This window comes from Anser anser (assembly GCF_964211835.1).
Source record: "Anser anser genome assembly, chromosome: 19".
NCBI lineage: Eukaryota > Metazoa > Chordata > Aves > Anseriformes > Anatidae > Anser > Anser anser.
The window spans coordinates 2,484,179-2,509,365 of record NC_139740.1 but is presented as its reverse complement, the minus strand read 5'-3'; the positions used below and the strand labels follow the sequence as shown (position 1 = coordinate 2,509,365).

The following is a 25,187-nucleotide window of genomic DNA, read 5'->3' as shown; positions in this document are numbered from 1 at the left end:
AGTAATATAACCAGTTCATCAAATCTAAGATATAAAACAGAAGAGGCAATGGAAAAACTGCATTAGTGAAGATCTTAGGTCTTTTCCAACCTTAATGATTCTGTGATTCTATCTATGTTAAGTATTAAAAAATAGAAATCTTGTTGTGGCAAGGATAAGATAGTGGAGTATCTTGCTTAAAGAGACTGGCATCTCTGTAACTCATTACGAACAGTGTTTTCAGAGATCTTCCACATACAGTCCAAATACAATTCTTCCTTGGTCACAGAGATCAGTTATCTTCTCAGATTTCTGCTTTCACTTTTCCATGATTTTGCAGAGCATGATATGCTACAAAGCTTTGGTATGTCATATGAAGCTGTATGATTAGTCTTGCTGGGACGATATACAGAAAACAGGACACTGATCGTTGTTGCACTGTGGTTTTTTTCAGCACACTGGGAGAGGCTTGGGCTCAGCTAAAGAAGAGTCTTGCTGATGAAGCAGAGGTTCATCTCAAATTTTCTTCTAAGGTAAGTAATTAGTTCTTCCTTTTGCAAAAATCTTTGCCCTGTAATTGATACGTGTGTCCCCTTCAGTGGGTGTTTCTCTAGTAGGGAAAATACTTAATGCATATGGTACAAATTCTGAAGAACTAAAAAGCTGGTGAATGAGCTTTTTGAAACTGTCCATTTTTTCCTGTCAAAATCGTAGCTCATTTAATCCACCTGATAAGTAAGCTAAAACACTTCTAGCCTTAGTTTTTCATTAAAAGAAAAAAAAAGATTCTAAACGTTATTCACTTAGATATCAAAGTTCCAGCCTGTTTAAGTAAAATTTCCTAGAGCTTGTACAGATTACTTCTGTAGAGGGAGAAATTTAAAAAAAAAAAAAAAAATTGGTTTCTCACAAGAATCTATTGCACCTGTCTGCAAGGAAGAGAAGCAGGATTCTGACTTCATGTTATTAGTGTTTCTGAAAACTGTGGTGAGAATTTAAACTTAGTGTTATTTTTAGATCTTCTTTCAAATGATGCCCAGGGAGATTTCTTGTACAAATTATTGTATTTCATCTGTTTTTTTTTCTACCATGTGACACATTCTTGCATCATGTTACATTGTGTTAACCTCTGTGGGTGATCATGTTCAATATCGATGCAGATATCTAAGCACAACAGCCATGTTCTGGAGGAAAATTATAGCTCTGCAGTGTTTGTAAGCGATTATGCAGATGTTACTCAGGCAACCAGCTGCTGCTGGTAATCCACTGCTCTGCTTCAAACTTCTACTTCAAGGTTGTAATTAGTGAAATACTTTTTGCTCCCTGTTGGCCTACTGAATTGATTTCCAATGGGAAGAAGTGTACCCTCGGTGTTGTGTGCATGTTTCTGCTTAAGTCTCTCCCATAGTGGTGCAGAGATATAAGGTCTCTGCCCTATACCTGATAACTTCTTTTAGCAAACGTTTTGAGATTTCAAGTTCTTCGTAGCATCTTAGCCATTTAGTGATAAGTAGATGTCAATTTTGTCTATATACAATAAGGCTTTAATTCTCATCATCTTAGGAAACCAGTTCATGTTTTTTTGTTTGTTTTTCATCCACTGCATGCATTATAAAGTCTTTTAGCAAAATATTTTAACAGAAAAGAATAAATATGGTCAACTATAATGCAACACCTAAAAGCCTCAGCCAGTCTGTGTGATAGCGTATGGTATGGCTTTACAAGACAGAAGTTCAAGTAGCACAATTAATGATGCCAGAAGGAAGATGACAGCCATCACTGAAAAGCCTCTGTGACTTCCTGCACACAAAAATGGAGAAAGCTGTTTTGTTCACATTTTGAGCCTCTTGGTGATGCATTTCCCATTTTTTTAAGGATATCAAAATTTCCAGTCCCATTATAAAATGCGTGAAATAAACAAATGTCTTTATTTTTTGTTGGGCAAGGAGAGCTACCACTGAAATGTACTCCTGTTTGGTGTCTCTAGCTCTGGGGAGTTTTATGAGGGTCTTTACAGCAATGCCTGCTTAGTCAAGTCAAGTCAAGTTGCCATCTCTCTTACTGAGGATGACTGACTCATCTTGGGTTGTTTACCGAGGTTAATTCATTTATTGGTAGGGGAATCCGAAGGGCTTTCAGAGAGTTTAGCCTGTTTGAAAACAGGCATCTCTATCAATTGTGATACGTTGCCTCTGGAGTTCATAGAAACTATCCTGAACTTCTCTCTGTGCCATTTCTTACTTTCATTGAGCACTGGAAATGCTTCTGGCACAGCTGTAGGTTTGTACCTCAATATTGAGAGAGCCTTTTCACAACTTTGTGGTTCAGGATGGTGGTACAGATCTCTGTAAGCTTGTCTGGGGTCATCCTGATGAGAGTGTCATAAAAATAGCATCTAGAGTTTTCTAGTCCAGCTTCCCAGTGAGAGCTGGCCTATCACCCGCAGTGGATCAAGTCAGCTACATCTTTGTCTAGCAAAGTCTTGAATATCCCTAAGGACAGAAATTTCAAAATGTCTCTGTTCAGCCTGTTCCAGTGCCCCACTACCATTCTTGCGATACTTTTTCGTAAATGATATTCAACCTGAACCTTCCAAAGATCAATTTATGGCCATTGTCTGTTTTGTCTGTCATTGTCTGACATTGCCTGGCCCTACAAAGAAGAATTTGTCTCTTACCTTTGCAGCTGAACTTCGTGTAGTTGTAGGTGATAATAGATTACCTCGGTGCTGCTCTCCACCTGCATTATCAAGCCTAGCTTTACTAACCTCTCTAGGATGTGGTGTGAGGCCTTGGCTGTCTTTGTAGAATCTCCCCACTAAAAGGCTTTACTGAGCTTGAATGAAGGAAGTTTCCTTCTCCATTAAAATAGCACTGCAGAAAGGCTAAAAATACTTGGTTTTGGGGACTGTTTAATATTGCTCCACTGTGGGCCATGTGAGGTGATTATGGACTCACTTGCGTTGAAAGAGCCCAGCATCTGCATTGAAGGGACAATAGAAAAAAGTAGTGGGTTGCTTCTGGGGAGGTGAAATATCTTTATCCCTTCAGAGCGCATTTCGAAGAAGTCAAAGAGCAGTGGGATACAGACTCTGTCGGAGTTGAGTATTACTGACTATAAAGCCCTGATTGTAAGAGACAAGTACTTGCAGTCATGTAGGAAGTCTTCCTGAGTCCATTTCACAGTGATTTCTTGCCATTACTTCGAGGGGTTCAGCTAGGCTCCTTTATACTTAGCATAAATAAATAAAATGTATCTTTAATGCATCTGTTTAAACTGTACAAGAAATGCAGGTGTGTAACTTCAATGTGTTGAGTAACCTTACTGCAGTCAGGTTTAGCAGGTTTTACTTGTGTACTTTCTGGGAGGTAAGTTGCATCAGTTAGGTCAGAGTTGGAGCACCTCAGTACTGTGATAATTGTCTGAAGTTTGATCTTATGTCTAAGAAGAGGGATACAGTTTAACAGGGGAGGAAGACAAAATTTCTACCTTTCTGCTTCCTTCAGTAAATACTCACTTAGCAGAGCTGCCTTGTGAGGAGCTGATGTTTGCAGCAGCATCACTCCAAGTTGTCTTGGGCACAAGAAGTGTTGCAGTAAACCACTGCCTGTGTCTGCAGCATTTGTATTCTTAACTCTGTCGTGAGCTCTTCTCAGCAGAAGAGCCAGGAATTACTGCCCAGCTCCTCATTATCACCATTTCTTCTTTATGTTTTCTTTTTCAGCTTCAGAGTGAGGTAGAAAAACCCCTGCTCAACTTCAGAGAGAACTTTAAGAAAGACATGAAGAAGTGTGACCACCATATTGCAGACTTACGGAAGCAACTGGCCAGCCGCTATGCAGCAGTTGAAAAGGTGGGAATAGAACAAACTGGAGAGTTTGAGATACTGCTGTCTGGGACAGAAAAACAACTGCAAGTGGAAAGTTTCTATTTTACGATGAAAAACCACAGATTTCTGCTGAGTGCTTTCTGCAGTTGGTTATTCTTTACTGGGCTGCAGGCATAGTTTGGTGTTTTGGGAAAGTGGGTGCTGCAGACAGTGCTAATGTGTTACTGCCAAAGTAACTTTTTGTTGCATCTTCTCCTTTCCAATTTGGGATAATATATTTCTAATACATTTGATGAAAATACTCTTGGCTCATGTGCATCCAGAAGTCATATGTATTGCCCACAAAATGTTAAAGGCATTGCACTAGAACAGCAGCAGGGTCAGGCTAAAAGCTTGTATGGCTCAATATCCTCTTGTACAATGGCCAGAAGCAGATGGCCAAGGAAGGGTAGCCTTAAACCTGGCACGATAATTTGCAAACCTCCTACTTCCAGTTTTATGTGCCTCACAGCAAACAGCAGCACCCTGGTTTCAGGGACTATTTTAATATGATCATCCAGTAGTAGCTGAGGTCATGACTAAAAGAAACTTTTGTCTACAAATAGTTCTGTCTTCTCAGTAGTTGGCAGGAAACAGATACCTGTGGCTCAGCTGCCAAGACACTTACCCCAAATGGTGTGGCTGTTTGTTACAGTATCCTCAACCAGTATACTCTTGGGTATGACCTGGAGAGGAAAATGTCTCTCTCAGTTAATGCAGGAGGTTGTTTGGATTTCCATTAAGGACCAGAGTGCACATGAGAAAATTTGCTCAGGGGCAGAAGTGTGGCAGGATACACAAGATTATTAGACTGTATGTATGCACGGAATGCATTTTGCTGTAAAATTCTTAGTTATTTACCATCACATCTGCAATGAAACACAGTCCTCGGTAGGATACTGAAACGAATGAATCAGAAATAGGAGTCTAGAGAAGGAAGAAAAGAAAAATGCTGTGTCAGCAGTTTGCCTGAAGCACACAGCTTCTCACCATATTGCTTTCCTGCAGCTCCACCTTTCGACCTACCAAGCTAAGACCAATGTCTATAAGTGAATTGAAAAATTCAAGTAACACCTCAAAAGCATTGTAAGTTACAGGAAAACTCCAAGGTGCTAACAATATATAGTTATCCAAATTTAGTTTTAGATGCTGGAGAAAGAACAAATAAGACCTATTTTATAACAAGTGAAATAGTCTGGACAAAGCAATTTTTTTTTTTAAATATATTTAGGCACCCTCACCAAATGGGGTGACAGCATGCATATATGGTAATTATAATTCAGATGCTTCACTAATTTGCCAGTATAATTTCAGTAATTATACTGATAAATCAGGTTTTAAAAGCCTGAAGAACTTTAAAGTAAGGTAATTAAATTATCAGTTGTAAACAGGTCTCAGGTTATTGATTTCTATGTTATGAACTGCTGTAGTCACGAACCTGAACTAGTTTTTCTAAAATAAGTCTAAGATTACCTATTGCTAAAATTTCTGATAAATATATATTGAAACCAGAGGGTAGTTGAAAATAAATTCTACAGTGTACTTGAAATTCTTTCAACAATTCAGATCCTAAGGAGAGAAGTAAGTGGAAGAAGTATCTTGGTGATACTGGTTAAGAGAGTTGGAAGAAGCTACAGCTCCCTTTTGTTCCAGAAATAATGAGAAAGTTACTAAAGAACATGACAGTCTGATGATGCTTTTTGTACAGTAAGGCAGATAGGCAGAGACCTATGGGAGAGTCCAGATGGTCAGTGAAAAATCCTAATAAGGCACTTCTTTGAACACCACATGGTGTCCTAGGAACTTGAATCCTTGTACTTGAAACTGGGTTAGAAACCTGACTTCTTACTGACACATTTGTATGAAAAAGTCATAGATGTCTGAAAGCAGTTGGAAGCTCTTTTCCTGTAAAAACATGTGATCTTCTTTAATTAATCCAAGGCCCGGAAGGCCTTGACGGAGAGACAGAAGGATCTGGAAGCAAAAACGCAGCAGTTGGAGGTGAAGCTCAGCAACAAGACAGAAGAGGAAATTAAAAAGGCAAGGCGGAAGTCCACTCAGGCAGGTGAGTACCTGTGACCAGGGGCCATCAGGAGGTAAGTGCTGCACCAGGAAAGCCACCAAGAAGATTGTGGCAGGAAAAACTGGGATAGAACTGCCTGTCCATCCGCATTGTTTTTTTTAAGATTCCAGCTATGAAGTCAATGTGAAGCATGGTATGGATATGTTTGGTTTTAAATCCTCTGAAGAGGAGAATTCTCTTCAAAGAAAAAACTAAGCCGGGTTTTTCTAAGTCAGACTTCAGAAAATGATGGATGATTTCAGTAACTGGCCAAAAAGAAGAGTGAATTATACTTGTTTTCTAAAGGTGTGCTAAGATAACAGTGTTTGCAAAACTTTAAAAGTCAGATTCAAAGAAGCTTGTAGTAGCCTGAAGTGATTTTGAGATGGAATTGGGGTACAGTAAACTTATTTAGCCTGCATACACGCTTCAGATTTCAGACAGAAACATCTCTATTGTGGCTTGATGTTGATCTTGCTGAGACAACGAGATGCCTGTCTCCTACCTGAGGTCTCTGTTTTTAAATCCCTTAGGGTTTTCCAGACATGCTTGTAACTTTTTCAGGTTGTATTTAGTTCAGTTGAAAATCTGCCAAAGGAGGACCTATTGCCATTCAGGTAGCAGACAGGTGCTTGTCCAGAATGCAGCAGACCTATAGTTTAGGCTCTCTCAAGTCAGGGTTATAAACATACAGTTGCCCATCCACAAAGAAGTGTAAGCAAACTATGGGGTGTTCTGGGATAAGATTGCTCTGCGTCGCTCCTGTTGAAGCTGGGTTAGTGTGCAACCATGAAGGCAAGTTTTATGGGTCCAGAAGGAGCAAGCAAGAAGGAGTCTGAATCTTCCTGTCAGCTAGGGCATCCAGATGGCAAGCAAGGAGTTCGGGGCTTTTCTTGGTGTGATCGTGGATCTGCAAATTCACACTTTCAGGTATATTCAAATACTCTACCAAAGCACTTTTAGCCCCAGGAGCTCTCAGAGGGACAGGCACACTACAGGCTTCCCCTCCACACATCATGTACAGAGTATGGAGGTAGCGTGGCCCACCCCATATCCTGAGTTTTTCTGAACTTCTGGCTGAAACATAGCACTGTTTACAGTTCAAGCTAAGTACAGTCTTAGCTTTTAAACTTATTGTCAATTTTTCACAGCTCAGTGCCATTTATTACTGCAGTGAAAGAGAACTAGGTGGTACCAGCCTCTGTTCTCCCACAGAAAGGACCTTAGCCTTTCCTGATTCATGTGCAGCTCAAGTTCTGGAGGTTTGTCTTCCAAGTGGTGTCTACACATGGTTCTTGTTTCTCTCATGGGACAAGCCTTATCAGTCTTTGATACCATCTTCATAGATTTTTCCTCTCTGTAGAAGTTCCTCAGGTAACCATTGCATACACCACAAGTACTGGCAAGGTTAAGGCCCATATGACTAATCCTATTTACAGTTGTTTGGGGGACTGCATCTGATTTTTTCACTTGTCTGAAGTTCCTGTCAAAGGTAGTTACAGATTTTTGCTCAACTGAGGATGTTTCTTCCTTAAATTGTAGTTCCTTCCTTGGTTATTCTCTAAGTCACAGTTGCCCCCAACCATGTGGGTGCCTGTTACACTGCCTTTTTCACAGAAAGTGAACTTTCTGTCTATTTTTCCTCTGTTACTTAGTGATTAAAATGATTTGTTTAAGGAATACTGAGAATATTGTAGCGTGTGTTATACTGTAGTGAAGATGAAACTACTCGATGTGATTTGTGCATGTGTTTTACGGAGTCAAATCACTTCCATGGGATCCATGTGCATCCCTGTTCGTGCCTTTGATAAAAATATGTTTTAACTAGGGCTTCTGTGGTTCATCCTTTCATAGGTCTGTCTTGGTAGAGTGGTCCTTAACAGTTTTAAAACTCTAAGGCTTCTCTTGGCTTGTCTGGGTTCTGAGGACACTGATGAGAGTCATTTACAGTTTGACCGTATGTATAGGCAGCCATCTGAGGAGAAACAAATGCTGTGTTAGTGACAGGAGGCTCCTTGATAAATGTTCTTCTTCTGTCTCTCTGCAAATTCACAACCTCTCTGTTCACTTGGGTCTTCAGAAATTGTTTGTAATAGTTATTTACCAAACAAACAGAGGAGAGATGAAGATAAGAAGGGAGTAACCAAGAGTTTGGGCTTGAGTCCCCCCATCACTGTCCCAGACTGTGCCACTGTTACAGTGCATGGAAGGGGGAGGACTGGCCTTATCCCCACAGTTACTGCTACCCAGCAGCGTTTCTGGGGTGCTTGGGATGTACACAGCAGCAGCATTAATGATCTAGCTTTGAAATTAGGCCTGCTGCAAGTGAATGGTAGGACTAGAGACTTCCAGATACCACTTCAAACCACACCCTTTCTATAATCCCACCACTTACTGATAAGTGATGTTGCTTTTTCCTTCCTTCCATGTCATATGTTCTATGACTTTCATGTTTCTGGCTGTATAGTGACTCAGATTCACACAGGTGGGTGGAGAATATCTGGAGTCTGATACCTAGAGAGTCTTCTGGAGTGTGGGAGCTGCTAGGTAACAGTTTTCATGTCAGCCTAGGCATCCCCTGTCTGGGCAGATAAGTATATTGCCAAACTTTAAGCCCTGAATCCTATGTGGCTGGTTTGTTCATTTGTTTTTATAGACTTTGGTTGCCACACCAAGTTTTAAGTCCATGAGGCTCAAATTTTCAGATGCATTTACTTCTTTGACACTTCTCTGGTCTATGTAGTCCTGTTCTTAAAGCTCAGTTCTTCCCTGGTTTCTGTATAAAGATCTTTTTATACCTAAAAGAACTGTATGAATTTGAACTGTGGACCAAGACATTACAACGATTAGTGAAGGAATAACTGAGCCTCGTTTAAAGAAGAAAGAGAATATACTAGTCAGAAAGTGGTAATCTCAAACGTGCCACCCACTTTACCCTCTTTGTCAGAGCAGAGCTCTACAATGGAGAAAATTTCAAGTAACGCAATAAGGTGTGATTATTGCCCTGAACAAGAGAGGAAGCCAGAGCCAGACTGGAATTGTGCATCTTCAGAAGAAGGAGAATATGAGAGTGTGCAGCTCAGTTGAGGTTGCTGCAAAAAAGCTTCCCTTGATCTCAGAAAGCTTGAGCCTGATGCTTCTCTCCTGTTTTAAACCTGTCTTAGAATGGAGTCTGAACTACAGAGCTGCTATCCTGCAGCTCCATAACTCAATATTATGATTTCCCATTTTAATTATTTATTTTTTTGATATAATTTTCTATGACCAGCTTTAATTTAACTGAAGTAACTATCTTTCATAGTTCTGGTCATTATATAAAATATTACTTAGTGTTCATATTTTCATTTTAAAATTTTCTCTTTCTCCTTCATGGTTTCTCACCCCAATCACTTGATCTTTAAGCAGACATCAATTGCATACATTTCGTTCAAATTGTTTTTATTGTGCCTAACAAATACCATCTAACAATTGTGTTCAGCTCTGCCAGGACTGACCTTCAAAACTTTTTGATCCGTATACAATACATGAACTACAACTTTCTTTTAAGCTTCATAATATAGGCTAGAGAGGACTAAAGTGTTGCTGTCTTGAACTTTTCAGGAGATGATCTGATGCGTTGTGTGGATCTTTATAATCAAGCACAGTCCAAGTGGTTTGAGGAAATGGTGACCACCACTCTGGTATGTAACTCTGTTTAGCATCTTAAATTTATATAGCATTGCAAAGTTGTAATATCAACGTTGCAAGTTATTAAAAGCTTACTTAGCTAGTTACAGGGAAAAGCATTGGGAGAATTAGGTGATAACTCTCCTGTGGTATCTTGTGTTCTCAGTTCTAAGAAAAACATATCATTTGCGGAAGGCAGAAATAATTGTTTCTTTGCAGAAGACTCTAAACCAGTTCAGAGCTGCCTATGGGCTGGAATGCTGGAATTGTCCCCAGGAAGGATGAAGTAATGAGCAAGGAATACATGGAAAGACACACATTAAATCACTGAATCCATTTATAAATTAATGAATTTTTGTTTCTATGATTTTAAAGTTTCTTCACAAGTATTGCTGGCTCAGTAGAGATATCATTTAATTTCTTACTGTTCTTATTCTCTGATGCTAACACAGCTCACAGTATTCACCCTAAGGGCATATGCCTTCAGGATTAGTCACTAGCATACAAAGATACTCTTCTAGCTTTGATGTGCTGTATTCCTTGAAATATGCATACGTTAGCTTTAGGGCTCCTCCCTCATGCCATTCCTTAGAGCCCTTCTGAATGACAGCCAGTTACTTTCAAAAGTGGGAAATAAAAATATCTTCTGTGGGTATTTTCCTCACTGGACAAACACAAAACTTCAGACTCCTCCTAATAAGAAGCAGAGTCAATTGCTCAGCATTTAGAAGTGTGTCAGTGCAATATTTAATGTGCACTGAATAAATAAAGGCAGATGGGGCATGGAAATTCAGGAGGCGGATATAGTCCCAAAAGCAGAACAAGAGAGGAAAAGTTGGCAGTTCCTGTATGTAAGGGATCTGATCCTCCTCTTACCTGCACTCGTGTTTTCTCACTGATAAGTGCCAGAGGTGTGGCCATATGTAAGTTGCATATTTGTTTCTGGGGAATCAGTACAACTCAAGTGCTTTTGTCATAGCCTGTAGCCTGCACAGTAGGTTGGTTTGTTGTGAGATGGAAGCTGAGAAACATTTGAATATATGTCTCAGTATAATCAATATAAAATCTAAGTTCAAAAACAATCTGCATCTGATCTGTTCATATACAACACACAGTCAAGAGAGTCAGAGTTTGAAGATTTGAGTTTCCTTGTGTGCGTTCTTTCAGGAAGTTTGTGTTGCACATGCAATGCACATTCTTTGTGTCGCATGCTCATCAGCATTAGGACAATGGGTTCTGTTTCTTGGTCCCACATACATGTGCCCTAAGTAAGGGAGTCTGAGTTCAAACTGGCCCAGTTTTTTCCATAAGCTCAGTACGTCAGCCAGCAACATCAGTAGATAAGTTTTTCAGTCCTGTGCATACCATGAGCTCCTTTGCTCTTCTAATTCCCCAGGCAGATAGTGTGCCACCTGAGATTTTCGTGCTGTAAATCAGGGATCTGTTTCCCACAAGACATTTAACAAATAGCAGTAAGCACAGTGAAGGCAATGAAGCAGCCTGCCTGCTTGTGTATGCTGAGGCTGCACTCACCATGGTGCCCAGTAAGCAGACATCAGAAATGCTCTCTGAATGCAATTTTGGTTTAAAGATTTGACCCCACTAATGTCCCTGTGGATGCAGAACTTTCTAGTAATACATCAGAGGGGAGTGTTAAGCCCATTTTAGTTTGTATCCTTAGAGATAGACTTCTGTGGCATGCTGCTTCTACTACTCCCACGCAGGTGGCCAAGGAAAGGACTAAATGCAGATTTTGACGCACAGTAAGAGTATCAGAATCCAGGAGGCATACTGCCCTCCCCAGTCCTAGCTGGCCTTCAGAGAAGAGGGAGGCAGAAAAAAAATCAACAGGAAAGTTAGAAACCACCTGTCTTTTCAACTAAAGCGTTGCTGGGCTTCCAAGAGCAAGTGCCAGGTCCTGCACCTGGGATGGGGCAACCCTGGCTATACGTACAGACTGGGCGACGAGATGCTGGAGAGCAGCCCCGAAGAGGATCTGGGAGTTGTGGTTGACAGCAAGTTGAATATGAGCCAGCAGTGTGCCCTGGCAGCCAGCAGGGCCAACCGTATCCTGGGGTGCATCAAGCACAGCATCGCTAATCAGTTGAGGGAAGTGATTCTCCCTCTCTACTCTGCGCTGGTGTGGCCTCACCTCGAGTACTGTGTGCAGTTCTGGGCACCACAGTACAAAAGGGATGTAAAACTGTTGGAGAGTGTCCAGAGGAGGGCAATGAAAATGGTGAAGGGCCTAGAGGGGAAGATGTATGAAGAGCAGCTGAGGTCACTTGGCCTGTTCAGCCTGGAAAAGAGGAGGCTGAGGGGAGACCTCATCATGGTCTACAACTTCCTCACGAGGAGGAGTGGAGGGGCAGGTGCCAATCTATCCTCCTTAATCACCGGTGATAGGACCCGCAGGAATGGTGTCAAGCTGAGGCAGGGGAGGTTTAGGCTACACATCAGGAAGAGGTTCTTCACGGAGAGGGTGGTTGCCCACTGGAACAGGCTCCCCAGGGAAGTAGTCACTGCACCAAGCCTGTTGGAGTTTAAGAAGCGTTTGGACTGTGCACTTAGTCACATGGTCTGAAATTTTGGGTAGACCTGTGTGGTGCCAGGAGTTGGACTTGATGATCCTTATGGGTCCCTTCCAACTCGGGATATTCTATGATTCTCGCTGCCAGCTGGGCAAGGTGGAGATTTTTCCCAGCCCATCATCTAGTGAACAGATAAAACTGCTATCAGGTGTAAGGCCCTCTGAGTCATACACCTTGACACGGTCTCCTGCTTCCCCAAGGAATCACCGGAGCTAACTTCAACAAACATGCAAAGCTTCTTGCAGGAAACAGATTCCCTCTTGGCTTGCAGTATCCCTGAAAACAATGCGAAGTTTTACCCTTTTTTTCTGTCCTTTGGCTAAGGCTAAAGTGACTTCTGTTGCTTGCTGTCTCTTCTTTGCAATTCAGGGGGAACCTCAGAATTCAGTTCCAAAGCATGACCCTGGGGCTGTATTGCACTGACTGGGGCTGTATTGCACTGACCTTTTGTATGTCATCCTTTGGGAGGCTGGGCCTTCCAGATCAGCTTCCAAGAAAAATGTGCACTTGATTTTTTTTTTTTTTTTTCCTCTTCAGGAGCTTGAGAGACTAGAAGTTGAAAGGGTGGAGATGATTCGGCAGCATCTTTGTCAGTATACACAGCTGCGGCACGAGACAGACATGTTCAACCAAAGTGTAAGTCTGCTTTTTGTTTAATCCCTTTGGTCTTTACTGCATTTCATCTGAGCTGAATGGTCCCTATCCTGATCTGACTAACTTGGTACCAAAAAGAGATGTGGAAGTAGTGCATGTTGTCAGCTTGTTAAGTTTGCAGCAGTACTGTAGTGCAACCCTCCAGTCCTGTTCCTCCAAGACTTCCTGATCCTGCTTACATTTCATACTACTGGATCACAGCTTTTAGCTGGGGTATTGAAGTTCATTTGACCAGCATGAGCTGTTACCAGCTCTGCCAGCAACATATGCTACACCTCAAGGTCATTTTTTCTTGCAATGAAAGATGGTAAATAGACAGTTTCACTGTTGGGAGAGGAAGTATATTTTTCATTTTTAAAAAGTCTAGTTTTCAAATATTTAAACACGGGAGGTATGCTGACCTGCAATACATGGTTGTATTTGATGTAAGGTATAGCTTGCAGATCTAGAGTCAAGAGACTGACTGGCCAGTGCCTGGTATAGGAAGCTTGTCTCTGCCTGACATTGCAGGCCTGCCTTTTTTCTGCTTCCTGCTACAAGGCTTCCCATTCTGGCCGTTGTCCCCTGGCCTCAAGTACATGCAGTTCTTAGTTGTCAGCAAATGCCACACAGGCATGCCCAAAGCAGTTCTGCACTTCAGAGCAGTGACTGTATCCACTTGAAATGCACCCTTGACATTTTGATTCTTGTTTTGTTTATTTCAGACAGTAGAGCTCGTGGATCAGTTGCTTCGGAAAGTGGATCCTGCCAAAGACAGGGAATTGTGGGTAAAAGAACACAAAACTGGAGATATCCGACCTGTGGACATGGAAATATAGACTGTTCTTATAGTTGTACGTGATGAATTAACCAGGCTAATGTTTTTTTTAGGGGTCAGAAGAGCATATGGAAAAGGTTGTTCCACTACCAGACACCTTGTAATTTATGCCTGTACGGGCTATCTCTGTTACATTTAGTCATTAAAATGGTTTTCATTGTGCTAACTAAGCCTTAAACACCAAACATTCCAAGGTGAAGAAAACAGGTGTGCACTTCCCACCAAAGGTTCTCAATTGCACGCAGCTTCCAGAAGAAATCTGCTTTCTGGTACAGAGAGAACTGTGTTCTTCAGTGACTTTGTGCTATATCCCTTGCATGGCTATCATATATAGTATGTTAGAACAACAATGCAGTGTCTCTTCTGGCCAGCAAGTGGGTAAATGAACATGATGCAGGAGGCAAGGAAGCCCTAATCATGAACCCCAGGTCTGTTACTGACTGCTTTCATGACCACAGGCAAGTCAATTAACTTTCTGGCTCCCCCATCTGTAAAACTTGCATATCTTGCAGCAACGTTGTGCAAATACATTTATTTCATATAACAGTTTCCCACCATGGCCCTTTTCCCCCATATCTATAGAGAGGACTCTTGTTCTTCCTGTTTTATACTCCCTCTCAGGGATACATAAACCTATTATTGTCATTGTTTCTGTTCTAGGCCAATTGATAAAGTTGAAAGTGTTATTTACCAGGAAAGACTTTATTGTGCTATACCTACCTCATTAGCTCAATGACAGAATTAGCTCAATGACAGAAAGAAGTTATATACCAAGGAATAAATGAGATGCTCAAAACCTTTCCTGCTTATGCGGGATGTTTTTTCATGGTGTCTTTTTAAAGACAACTCTCTAACATTTTGTTTGGGATTCAAGTTTAAATTGCCCTCTGTTGGTTCCTTCAGTTGAATATCAGAGACTTTAGCTATATTTAATTACCAAGTTCATGTAGCTAAATTATGCTTATCTTTTTAGATCCTGATTTTCAAAGGTACCACGTATCTGTGATTCTAGACTGCATTAAGTATAGCTGTGGGTGCCCAGCACTTCTGCATCATCATATATTTAAACACAGTTTTTTCCTTACCAAAAATTCAACACAGCTTTTGGCACAGTGTTCGGAGACTTTTTGAAAAGGTGTTCATTTTCTTCTTCCGCTGTTATTTCTGACTGATTGATCAGTGTTGCTGTTAATATATTAGAGGGCCCAAAAGTGGAGGGGCAGGCGCCGATCTATTCTCCTTAATCACCGGTGATAGGACCCGCGGGAATGGTGTCAAGCTGAGGCAGGGGAGGTTTAGGCTACACATCAGGAAGAGGTTCTTCACTGAGAGGGTGGTTGCCCACTGGAACAGGCTCCCCAGGGAAGTAGTCACTGCACCAAGCCTGTTGGAGTTTAAGAAGCGTTTGGACTGTGCACTTAGTCACATGGTCTGAAATTTTGGGTAGACCTGTGTGGTGCCAGGAGTTGGACTTGATGATCCTTATGGGTCCCTTCCAACTTGGGATATTCTATGATTCTATTATTTCAGCATTTTATACTCAAGATTCTTGCTTTTATATCCAGCAGAAACTGGTTGAACTGGTTGCCCAGAGAGGTTCTGTAGTCTCCCTCCTTGGAGATCTTCAAAAGCCACCTGGATACTGTCCTGGACAACCTGCTGTGGCTGGCCCAGCTTTGAGCATGGCAGTTGTACCAGATGACCTTCAGAGATCTCTGCCAGCCTTAACCATTCTGTGATCCTGTGAAACCTTGATTTTCACCACTATAGCCTTTCCTCATTGTGTAGCGTGGTATTAGCTACAGTATCCAAAACTATACTTTTTCATTTGATCCACAGTTTTGCCCTACTATATCTCATTATTAACATCTCTTTTCCCCCTTACCAAAATTGTGTCTTCCGCTTGGCTGTTATTTTAAGCTTTTGTTCACCAATCTCAGAGTATTTAAATTACTGTGCTGTGATTAGAGCACTGAGAATTAATCTTCCCCTTTACAAACACAAGCTGAAATGCAGAGAAGTCTTATCTGAAATACTTTTTAAAATATTGCTGCAAGTGATTATTTTTCTGGCTTGTCATTTCAAACTGAATTCTGTTGCATTTTCATAGAGTGGCTTTTTCTTTTTTTCAACCACCTCTTTACCAGTATAGATTCATAGAAAAAGAATGAATCACCTTTTATTCACCTTAAAAAATCTGATATTACAAGTCATTCCCATCTTGCAAAAGCAAATGTCTCTTCAGCACCCTTCTCTGCTGTGTTGCTACCCTTTATAAACCTTTGCACATTGGCAGGTGCGATTTTGTGACTGCTGCATTCTCAGGATCACTCTTCCTGTTGTTGCTGATTGTTAGACCTGACACCTACCATACTGTCTTTCAGTTACACACTTCATAATCTGCAGTTACAATTTTATTCTCAGTGTTGGAAGCATCCAGCATGCTGATGCCTGAACCATAGTTTGCCTAAGTGTCGCTCTTTGAACTGTTAGACTACACACATTTTACTTCAAGTCTTCTTATGCTGCTTGAACAGGGAAGTTTTGTGCTGATAGGGCTTTTTCAGTCTTCCTGTTCATTCACACTCTGTTCTCAATATGATTCTTTTTGGCATATTGATTTGTACTTTTCCTATTTCTACCATGCACTTTGGAGGACAGGCACTTTTTTTTTTTTTAAAACCACAAATTCATGGTGAGCTTTCAAAACTTTAGTGGCCAAAATTTACTGCTGTACTTGAGAGCCACGTCTAAAGTCAACCCCTGTATTCTAAGCCTCACTGCAAGTTAAAATGAGCAGTCTTGATGACATCTCATCACGTTTTGATTGCAAAACCAAACAAGCTAGTTGTGCACTTTAAATGGTATTCTCCTTAATAAATGTCTGAAATACTCTGTTACCAATTATAGTTTATTTTTCCTCCTTTTTTCACAGTTGTTTATTATTTTATCTGCTTTGAACTGGAAATACTGTCCATTCGCACAGGTTTCTCTGAGGGCTGAAATGTATTTTGGTTCCACTTCTATGGTTTTCTTAAGCTGCTCTCAATTCTCAGTTGCAGTTTCTGATTACTTGGTTTTTATTGTTGATTTTTAATTATTTCCAGGCAGTTTTCCTACTTCTACTTTTTGGTCTATTTGAAATGTTGCAGGAAAGTGTGAGCTGTGTAGAATGATAATTCTCTTGGTGGAGGCTGTATCTTTGTTTTTCTTGCATAAGATGAGGTGTGCACTTGTGTCTGGCTGTTGTTTATTTGATGGCCCAGCAAACCCTTACATGGAACTGCTCTGTACTCAGTGAAATATTTCCTATATAATAAGAATTTTATCTTGTTATTGATGGAAGCATTAGGGAAGTTTTGCTGTTGCTTGAAAACAATGTGAATGTTATTTTCTACGAATGGTATTCCATTGTGGTACCACATTGCAGATTGCAATCAGTGATACTTGGCCCATTACCTAGTCTGGCTGATGGATCTTGGACAGTGTGACACCTTACAAATCAGCGACTGGTGGAGATCCTATGCTTCTGAACAGCCAATATCTTTAAAGTAGTAGTGGCATGTTTGAAGGGAAGCATGGATGCCTGCCCTCATGTTTGTTCTTAACAAGATTACTCTGGGAGTTTCAGTATTGCTCTATTCATCATCGAGTTGCAAAAAAAGTCTCTTGCCACCATAGGTCCTGAGCTCTGGTGTGATCTTGTTTTTCTGGCAGATGGGTCAACACACGTCATACAAGTTTTTACTGTTCTAGTTGCTATAGGTACCAGACTGTTTTTTGTTGTTTGATGCTGTCTTGCGTCTTCATATGGTTCCATGTTCACAGAGCAGAGGGTGTTTTGATTAGTATTGATTGCTTTTACCTAAAGAAGCACTATTAGTGGGAATTTGCCTTTAATTTTCATCTGGTAGCTCCACTTGCCCTGTTTTTTTTTTTTTTTGAAGCTGCCTGTGTTTCAAAGGCCTTCCCCTCCTGCATAGCTCCCTCTCTAGGATTAAGCAATGTTGTCACATACATACTTGTATCATGCTGCCAAATTTCTGGTTCCCTGGTGATCTCCAGTTCAAGCAGAGCTTTTGAGTTCTTGTCTGAGCTAGAAGGCTCTATGATCTCCGGTGGCTTCGAATCCCTTGGGTGTCCTGACTCCGGTGCTACAACAGGTGAGGTGTTATGCAACTGTTATTTCAGCTACTGTACGGAATGCCTACATTTTATTCATTGTCTATACCAGTCTGCCTGTATATTCTAAGGTATATTCTTCTGGTACAGTTAACTCAATAGAAAGTCCTTGCAAGTCTTTCTCTGAGGTATTCTTTTAACTTTTTTCCTAACAGAATTGATTCTGGATCCAATGCTGTTAGCTGATTTCTGTTTGAGTTAATGAGATGAAAGTAATGAGTCATTTGCAACACTGGCCAAGTGCACTCTCTCCATCACTGGCAGGATTCCAGTTGCTTTCATAGAGCAAGATTCAAAAAGGCCTTATTCTCAGATATCCAACCTGCTCCAGATTCACTCACATCCATAACTCTTGTTTGCTAGTCACCTCTATATGTTGAACTTGTGTTGTAAGTCTTCAGTTGTTCTCTTGTACGAAAGCTATTTCACTGGTAGGCTACTCTCCATCATCTTTGAAAGATCATGGAGAACAGGAGAGGTGTCTGAGGACTGGAAGAAAACCGATCATTGTATCATTAAGGTTGGAAAAGACATCCGAGATCATCTGGTGCAACCATCCCCCAACCACCAATATTACTCACTAGACCATGACCCTAAGTATAACATCCAGCCTTTCCTTAAACACCCTCAGTGATGGTGCACCACCACCTTCCCTGGGCAACCCCTTCCAATGCCTGACCACTCCAAGAAATGTCTCCTAATTTCTAACCTGAACCTCCCCTGGCGCAATTTGAGGCCATTCCCTCTTGTCCTATCGCTAGTTATCTGCAAGAAGAAGCTGACCCCTAGCTCCCCACAACTTCCTTTCAGGTAGTTGGAGAGAGCAACAAGTTCTCCCTTGAGCCTCCTTTTCTCCGGACTAAACAACCCCAGTTTCCTCAGCTGCTCCTCATAGGACTTGTGTGCTTCACCAGCTTCATTGCCCTTCTCTGGACATGCTCCAGGGCCTTGATGTCCTTCTTGTAGTGAGGAGCCCAAAACTGAACACCGTACTTGAGGTGCAGCCTCACCAGAGCCGAGTACAGTGGGACAATTACCAGTGTGAGCTACACTATTCCTGATACAAGCCAGGATGTCATTGGCCTTCTTGGCCACCTGGGCACACTGTTGGCTCACGTTCAGGTGAGCATCAACCAACGCCCCCAGATCCTTTTCCTCTGGAAGCTTTCCAGCCATTCTGCCCCAAGTAGTCAATGTCACTCCAGTCTTGAAGAAGGGCAAGAAGGAGGACACAGGAAACTACCAGCCAGTCAGCCTCACCTCCATCCCTGGAAAGGTGATGGAACAGATGTCATCTCCAAGCACGTGGAGGCTAAGAAGGTCATCAGGAGTAGTCGGCATGGATTCACCGAGGGGAAATCATGCTTAACCAATCTGAAAGCCTTCTATGATGGAATGACTGGCTGGATAGACTAGGGGTGAGCAGTGGATGTTGTCTACCTTGACTTCATCAAGGCTTTCAACGCTGTCTCCCGTAACATCCTCATAGGCAAGCTCAGGAAGTGTGGGATGGATGAGTGGACAGTGAGGTGAGTTGAGAACTGGCTGGATAGCAGAGCTCAGAGGGTTGTGATTAGCGGTACAGAGTCTACTTAGACGCCTGTAAGCTAGTAAAGCTAGTAGTGTCCCCCAGGGGTCAGTACTGGGTCCAGTCTTGTTGGATTTATTCATCAGTGACCTGGATGACGGAATAGAATGCACCCTCAGGAAGATTGGTGATGACACAAAACTGGGAGGAGGAGCTGATATACCAGAGGGCTGTGCTGCCATTCAGAGGGACCTGGACAGGCTGGAGAGTTGGGTGGTTAGGAACCTCACGAAATTCAACAGGGGGGCTGTTAAACTAACAGATTAAGTGATCTCTGGAGGTCCCTTTCAACCTCAGCCATTCTGTAATTACTTGATACTGGGATCTTTAGAGATGGCTTTAATTTTTAATTTTTATTTTTTAATGTTAAAAGATCATAAGAGCATCGAAAGACATGTGGAAATACTTCTTATGTTCTTGGAACACTTTTTTCCTTCTGCAGCCCTACTTGAGCTGCTGTGGGGTAGCTGTATTTCTTCCATATTGCACAGTAACAGTATATATTCAAATCGTTCGTTCTTTCATGCGTAGCAGGTGATGTGCAAACTTGTTCTCTGTTTCTCTTTAAACTTTATGTATATTCAGTTTTCTGTTGCAGAATTAACTGCTTTTTGTTAATTTTGCTATCCCATAGAATCATACACCATGATGCAATGCAAGCAAGCATAGCTGTTTTGGGACAGTGATCTGCCTGCTAAGTCACTTTATTTTCTCATATTTTATTTTCCTAACAGGAATTTTCTATAAAGCATTCACAGGAAGCTTTTACATGGTGATAGCAGTCGTAATTACTCAGACCTTCTCAGAACATCTTCAAACTTGTACCTTTTTTTACATCGTTCTTTAAATATTTGCTGGAAGTGAGCCTCCATAGTCTTTATGCAGAAATGTACACTCTTTTGACCTGCTCTTTGGAAGTGCTTAGCTGTCAGAGGTTTCTAGGAAGTCATCAGGGCACACACAGGTGATACCAGAGACTTTGAAAATAAGGGTATTGAATAGGAATTCACAAGCTTCCTTTTTTTTTCCTCTCAGTCTCTCAATGAGGTAAACATTAAGAAACGAGAATCTCAAATACTTAATGTATGAGACTTAGCTGCTGTATGCAGTTCTCAACAGCTGTGTGTAATAGGCTATTGTAGGAGCATGGCTCTAGAGCCTACAGCTCTCCTGTTGCTGCTCTAATGATCCAATTCCCAAAATAAGTGAAAAAGTGGCTCTGACCATCTGTTTGTTTTATCACAGAGAGAGAGGGAGAAAGAGCATTGCTTACCCAGGTGGGTCCTTCACTATGAAGCACCTTAGAAATCCAAACCAGCACTTTGAAGGAACCCCTGGAGTGAGTAGATGTGGCTTCTTGGTGTGATCAACTGATTGCTTCATTCTGAATAGAAAAAGTATTTGCTATTTCGTAATAGCCAGTGTGCTGTTTTGCACTAGTGCAGCCTGCTTGGCCTATTCCTAGAGATAGGAGTCAAGAGTTTGATGTCCTGGAAGCAGTCCTGGTCACTCTTACATTTCTACTTTGCAAGAACAATGTCTTTTTTCCTGATCACTGAGCCTTATGTAAAGTCTGTAGGCGTTTTGCTATCCAGCACATGTTCAAACAGAAGAATCAGGTCCCAGACGTAGTGGTTTCCGAAGCATTGCTGTGAATAATTCTTCCTGTATGGGCATTCCTTCGGTACGGTGTTCAGGAGCAGCTGACTGGTGTCCTTCTGTGCATGGTGGAGGCATCTGACATTTTGCAGAGGAGCATGTTGGTCCCTCTTAACCAGGCGGGTGATAGTCACAGGCAGATTCAAATTAAAAAGCGTACACATAAGATAGTAAAATATTTAATTGCCCCAATGAAATTTGAGCTTGATGCTAGGCACTCATCTTCCTCAGAACCCTGACGGGTCCAGTAGAAGGCTCATTGCTGAATTTTGCTTAGCATATGAAAATCAGTAATGAAATGTTCCCTTGTATCTCTTCCTTGATACAGGGCTCTCTGACTAGCATGTGATTGTGCAAGCAGGAGACTGATATGTGGCAATAGCACACTGATGACTGCAGAATGTTATTTGGATTTGGCAGTAGTATGATGTCCTGTGCCACGGCACTGAACTGGCTGTGAGTCAGGCAGAAATCTATCAAGCCTCGTGTGCAGGTATTCTCCAGGAGCTTGGAGAACACAGTCTTTCTTTTACATAATTATGATGTCATCTTTCACATCAGCAAGTCCTTGTCTTCCTCCTGAGAACTGTTGTATAAATATTATTCATTACATTGTCTCATAGTAGATCTTATGTAAGAGGGCATCTGTCAATTTTAATTTCTTCAACTTCATTGTTACTACCCCCCCCTCCCCCTTCGTTACTGACATACACCAGTTTTCAAGATCTTTTCTTTGATTTTGAATGTTCATAGAACATTTCTTTTATGTGTTGACCAAACTTCACGCTTCTGGATATTTTCTGAGGCTGGTAAGTGCTTGCTTTTTGGAGATGTTGTTTTGGGTTTTGTTTTGGAGTTCTCTAAACAGCCACTAGGTTTGGAAGTGCAATGACTCCTTTTTGTGCAAGTCACAGTTTATCTTTTTTCCCTGGAGATTTTTTCTGAAGGGACCAACACATAGCAAAATTTCACTTAAATTTCTAATCCCATGTGTTCTCAAAGCAGAAACCTTTTGTGCCTAATGAAACATCTGTTTCTAACAATTGTACATGGACAAAATCTTTTAGAGACCAATAAAATTTGTCTTACAGTAATAGCATACTAATTACATAAAAATACAAATTTGAAACATTCAAATTTAACTCCCTCAACTTACATTAAGTTGAACTGTTTCAGGTGTATTGTAAGAGACAAACTCAGTGGATATTAAGAACAAAAGCTTTTCAGCTGCTATATTCAGGTTCAGTGAGTGGACAAGAGTATAGTTTTGAATATATATAGTCTTTCAGAGCTACTGATTTCATAAATAACTGAATAATGGCTTGTATCACAACCCTACTAAAACTGAGCTAGTTGTTCCTCTTGAAGTGCCTCTTTAAATTGTACATGCTACAACCATATAAAATACACAGATTGACCCTAAAAATTTTCAGAACTTAGGAGCAGCCAGTATGTACAGATCTGTGCAGGAATCTCAACCCTTCCTCCTTGTTCTGGACTGTGCACTCTTTTAGGGCATTCACACTTATATATTCCTGCCTTTATGTCACTGATCATTTACAGTCTAACACAGGCATCATAAAATCATAGTGCTGAAAATGGAGAAGGAAATGTTAGCCATGTTAGACTTAACTGCATTGAAAGACAGTTTTAACTTAATCTTCTGACACATAGGTATAGTGGTCTCAGTATAAGGGTCTCAGTAGGGAATAAGCAGGCAGTTCTGCATAAAATATAGTTGAGTCAAGTAGCATTTAGGGCTTAACTAATGCTATTTTGTAAAAACAAACCTTGACTCTTCTTTAAAGCAGTTGCTTGGAACAATTTTTCTGGTACTGGAAGTCCAAAGCTGAACAGTGATTTCAGGGATCTCACATCCGCACGATGTGACAATCTTAGTCATTTGAATTTGGGAATGCTTGACCTGAAATTCCTTGTTCCTTTGGAGGTGTTTTGATGGGATGACTGAGATTTTCAAAAGAACATAAGGAATTTTGATACCCATTTACCACTCTGTTACTTCAGTATGACAAAAACATTCTTAGGGACAGAAACCTCTATTCGTTAAAATGAAATTTAAAAACAAAAAACAAACAAAACCCCACCACCAGCAGGTTCTAGTATTGGGCAAATGTTTTCTTCTCTTTAATTTCCATTTTTCCAGCAGCCCAAGACAGTGAAAAATCTACCAAACGGTTTTGCAGACATTCTGGCAGCAAGGATTCAAGGGTAGGCCAGATTACCAGTCATACAGTAAAACAGAGTTTTCTGCTAAAATAAGATTGCTTGTTTGGTCCTTTTTGTGTAATTTGCTAAATACATTCTAAAATTTTAGAAAAGATGTCTCTTGCCACTACTAATTTCTTTTTAAAGATGTTTAACCAGAGTTTTGTAACATTCCATAAATTTTGGCTGACTAGACCTCTTAAAATAGTTTATGTATCATGCAGTCTCTGTCTGGGTAATTAGTAAATCTTGCATCATTGTGCAAATTGTAGGATGAGGTTTGTTCCATAAAGGTACATGAAGGAATCACCAACCTGAAGAAGTTGAATGCAGAAAGCATTTAAGGGGCAGATCTTCAGCTTGGGTATACTGGCAGAGTTTGGTGGAAGCTACTATATGTCAGTATGGATCTTGTCCTTCAATATTGAAGGCATTTCCACAACATAATGTTTGTCTTCTGTAAAACAATTTCATATGGTTAAACTGTATTTTCCTCTATTGTTCTGCAAGTTTATATGCACCACAGTGCTCATCTCATAACCTGTAAAATAAACTGTACAGAGACACATTGAGCATGGAATTGTATATACCAGACTGTTTTTTTCTTCTACCAAAGTCACACACCTTTTGAATGCAATATCGTCAAAGTACACCTGGGGTGTCATATGCACATTTACTGCTTTGTTGATGCTAGTGTAACAGCTAGAATTTGCAATCACATCCATCAGGTGTAATGTACTTACCCATATCCTTTTCAGACCTTTGCATGATATTCAGATGAGTACAATTGTTAAAATTTCATTTTTATATAGAAAACTATTTAAAACACAGTAGTTAAGTGGGTTTGATTCATAAACAGGCGTGAAAGCAGCTGCCATGAAATGGGCATAGTTTAAGTGCTCTGTAAGTGTTCTACACACAGTCCTTTAGCTGCAAGTCCCATGTTTACCTTGAAGTTTAGATGAAGAGAAAGCATTGTTGTAAAATGTTGTTAATAAATTGTTCTACTTTGAATGTTTGAGTTAACATGCATGCTGGCAGGTCTTCTAACAAAGTCAAAGTCAACCTTACCAAAATTCTGTCTAGTCCAACAACTGTCTCCAATGTGGGATGCTGCTGGAGAAGCAGAGCACAGAACAAGCACGTGTCACAGTTCTGCAGAGCATGAGCTCACCCTCCCAGCAGCATGTGATACACTGACTTTGGAGGTAAAGGCATTGTCCACACATCTCATAATCCTCACTGGAGCTTCCTCCTAAGAATTTTTCCAGGTTTGATCTCATGTAAAAATTTACTTTCTTCACCCACCTGCAGAATAGTCCTATATCTGCATGACGTGTTTTTAAAGATAAAGGAATACAGGAGTTGCTAGTAAAGGAAATTCCTAATACATTGATGTGGTAAGTAGTTGAAGAGTTGTGCTTACTCTTCATGGGAAAGGAAGAGACAGGTAAGGCACTGCAAAAGTTCTAGGCTGAAGCTTGGTTTTCAAAGCAGTACATTTGCACTTTGCCCAAAGTAGCCTAAATCTGCTAAAAAAAAGTCTCAGAATGCTGTTTCAGGTGTTGGTGCATGGTGTAAACCATCTTGGGGAAAGCTTGGCAATTCTTAACATATTGTGGTACACTTCATTGCACCTTATCACCAAACAGCATTTTCAAGTGTGGAGGACAATACAACTCTGAAACCGCAGATGAGGAGATACTGTACAACTTGTGACATTTGCTGTGCTGGTGTGGTGGCTCTTAACTGTTACAGTCAAGGACCAGAGTGGATGATCGGGCTGTCAGCCTCACAGTCTATGACATTTGGATATAAAGGACAGAAGATTTTACTTCATTTTGGACACAAACACCTGTCTTTTGCAAACAATAATTACTCAAAAAATTACTCAA

At 40.9% G+C, this 25,187-nt stretch overlaps 1 protein-coding gene across 5 annotated transcripts in view; it reads left to right on the top strand.

Annotated features, from left to right (window-relative positions):
- GAS7 (growth arrest specific 7) overlaps positions 1 to 23,872 on the top strand; it is a 112,712-nt gene extending 88,840 nt beyond the window's left edge. For all 5 annotated transcript variants that reach the window (XM_083805223.1, XM_083805225.1, XM_083805224.1 and 2 more), the window contains 6 exons: positions 434 to 512; positions 3,704 to 3,832; positions 5,789 to 5,912; positions 9,510 to 9,589; positions 12,704 to 12,802; positions 13,525 to 23,872. In XM_083805223.1, the coding sequence (XP_083661349.1) occupies positions 434 to 512; positions 3,704 to 3,832; positions 5,789 to 5,912; positions 9,510 to 9,589; positions 12,704 to 12,802; positions 13,525 to 13,638 (625 nt within the window). In that variant the 3' untranslated portion in view covers positions 13,639 to 23,872. The remainder of the gene's footprint in view (positions 1 to 433; positions 513 to 3,703; positions 3,833 to 5,788; positions 5,913 to 9,509; positions 9,590 to 12,703; positions 12,803 to 13,524) is intronic.
- Positions 23,873 to 25,187: the final 1,315 nt, after the last annotated feature.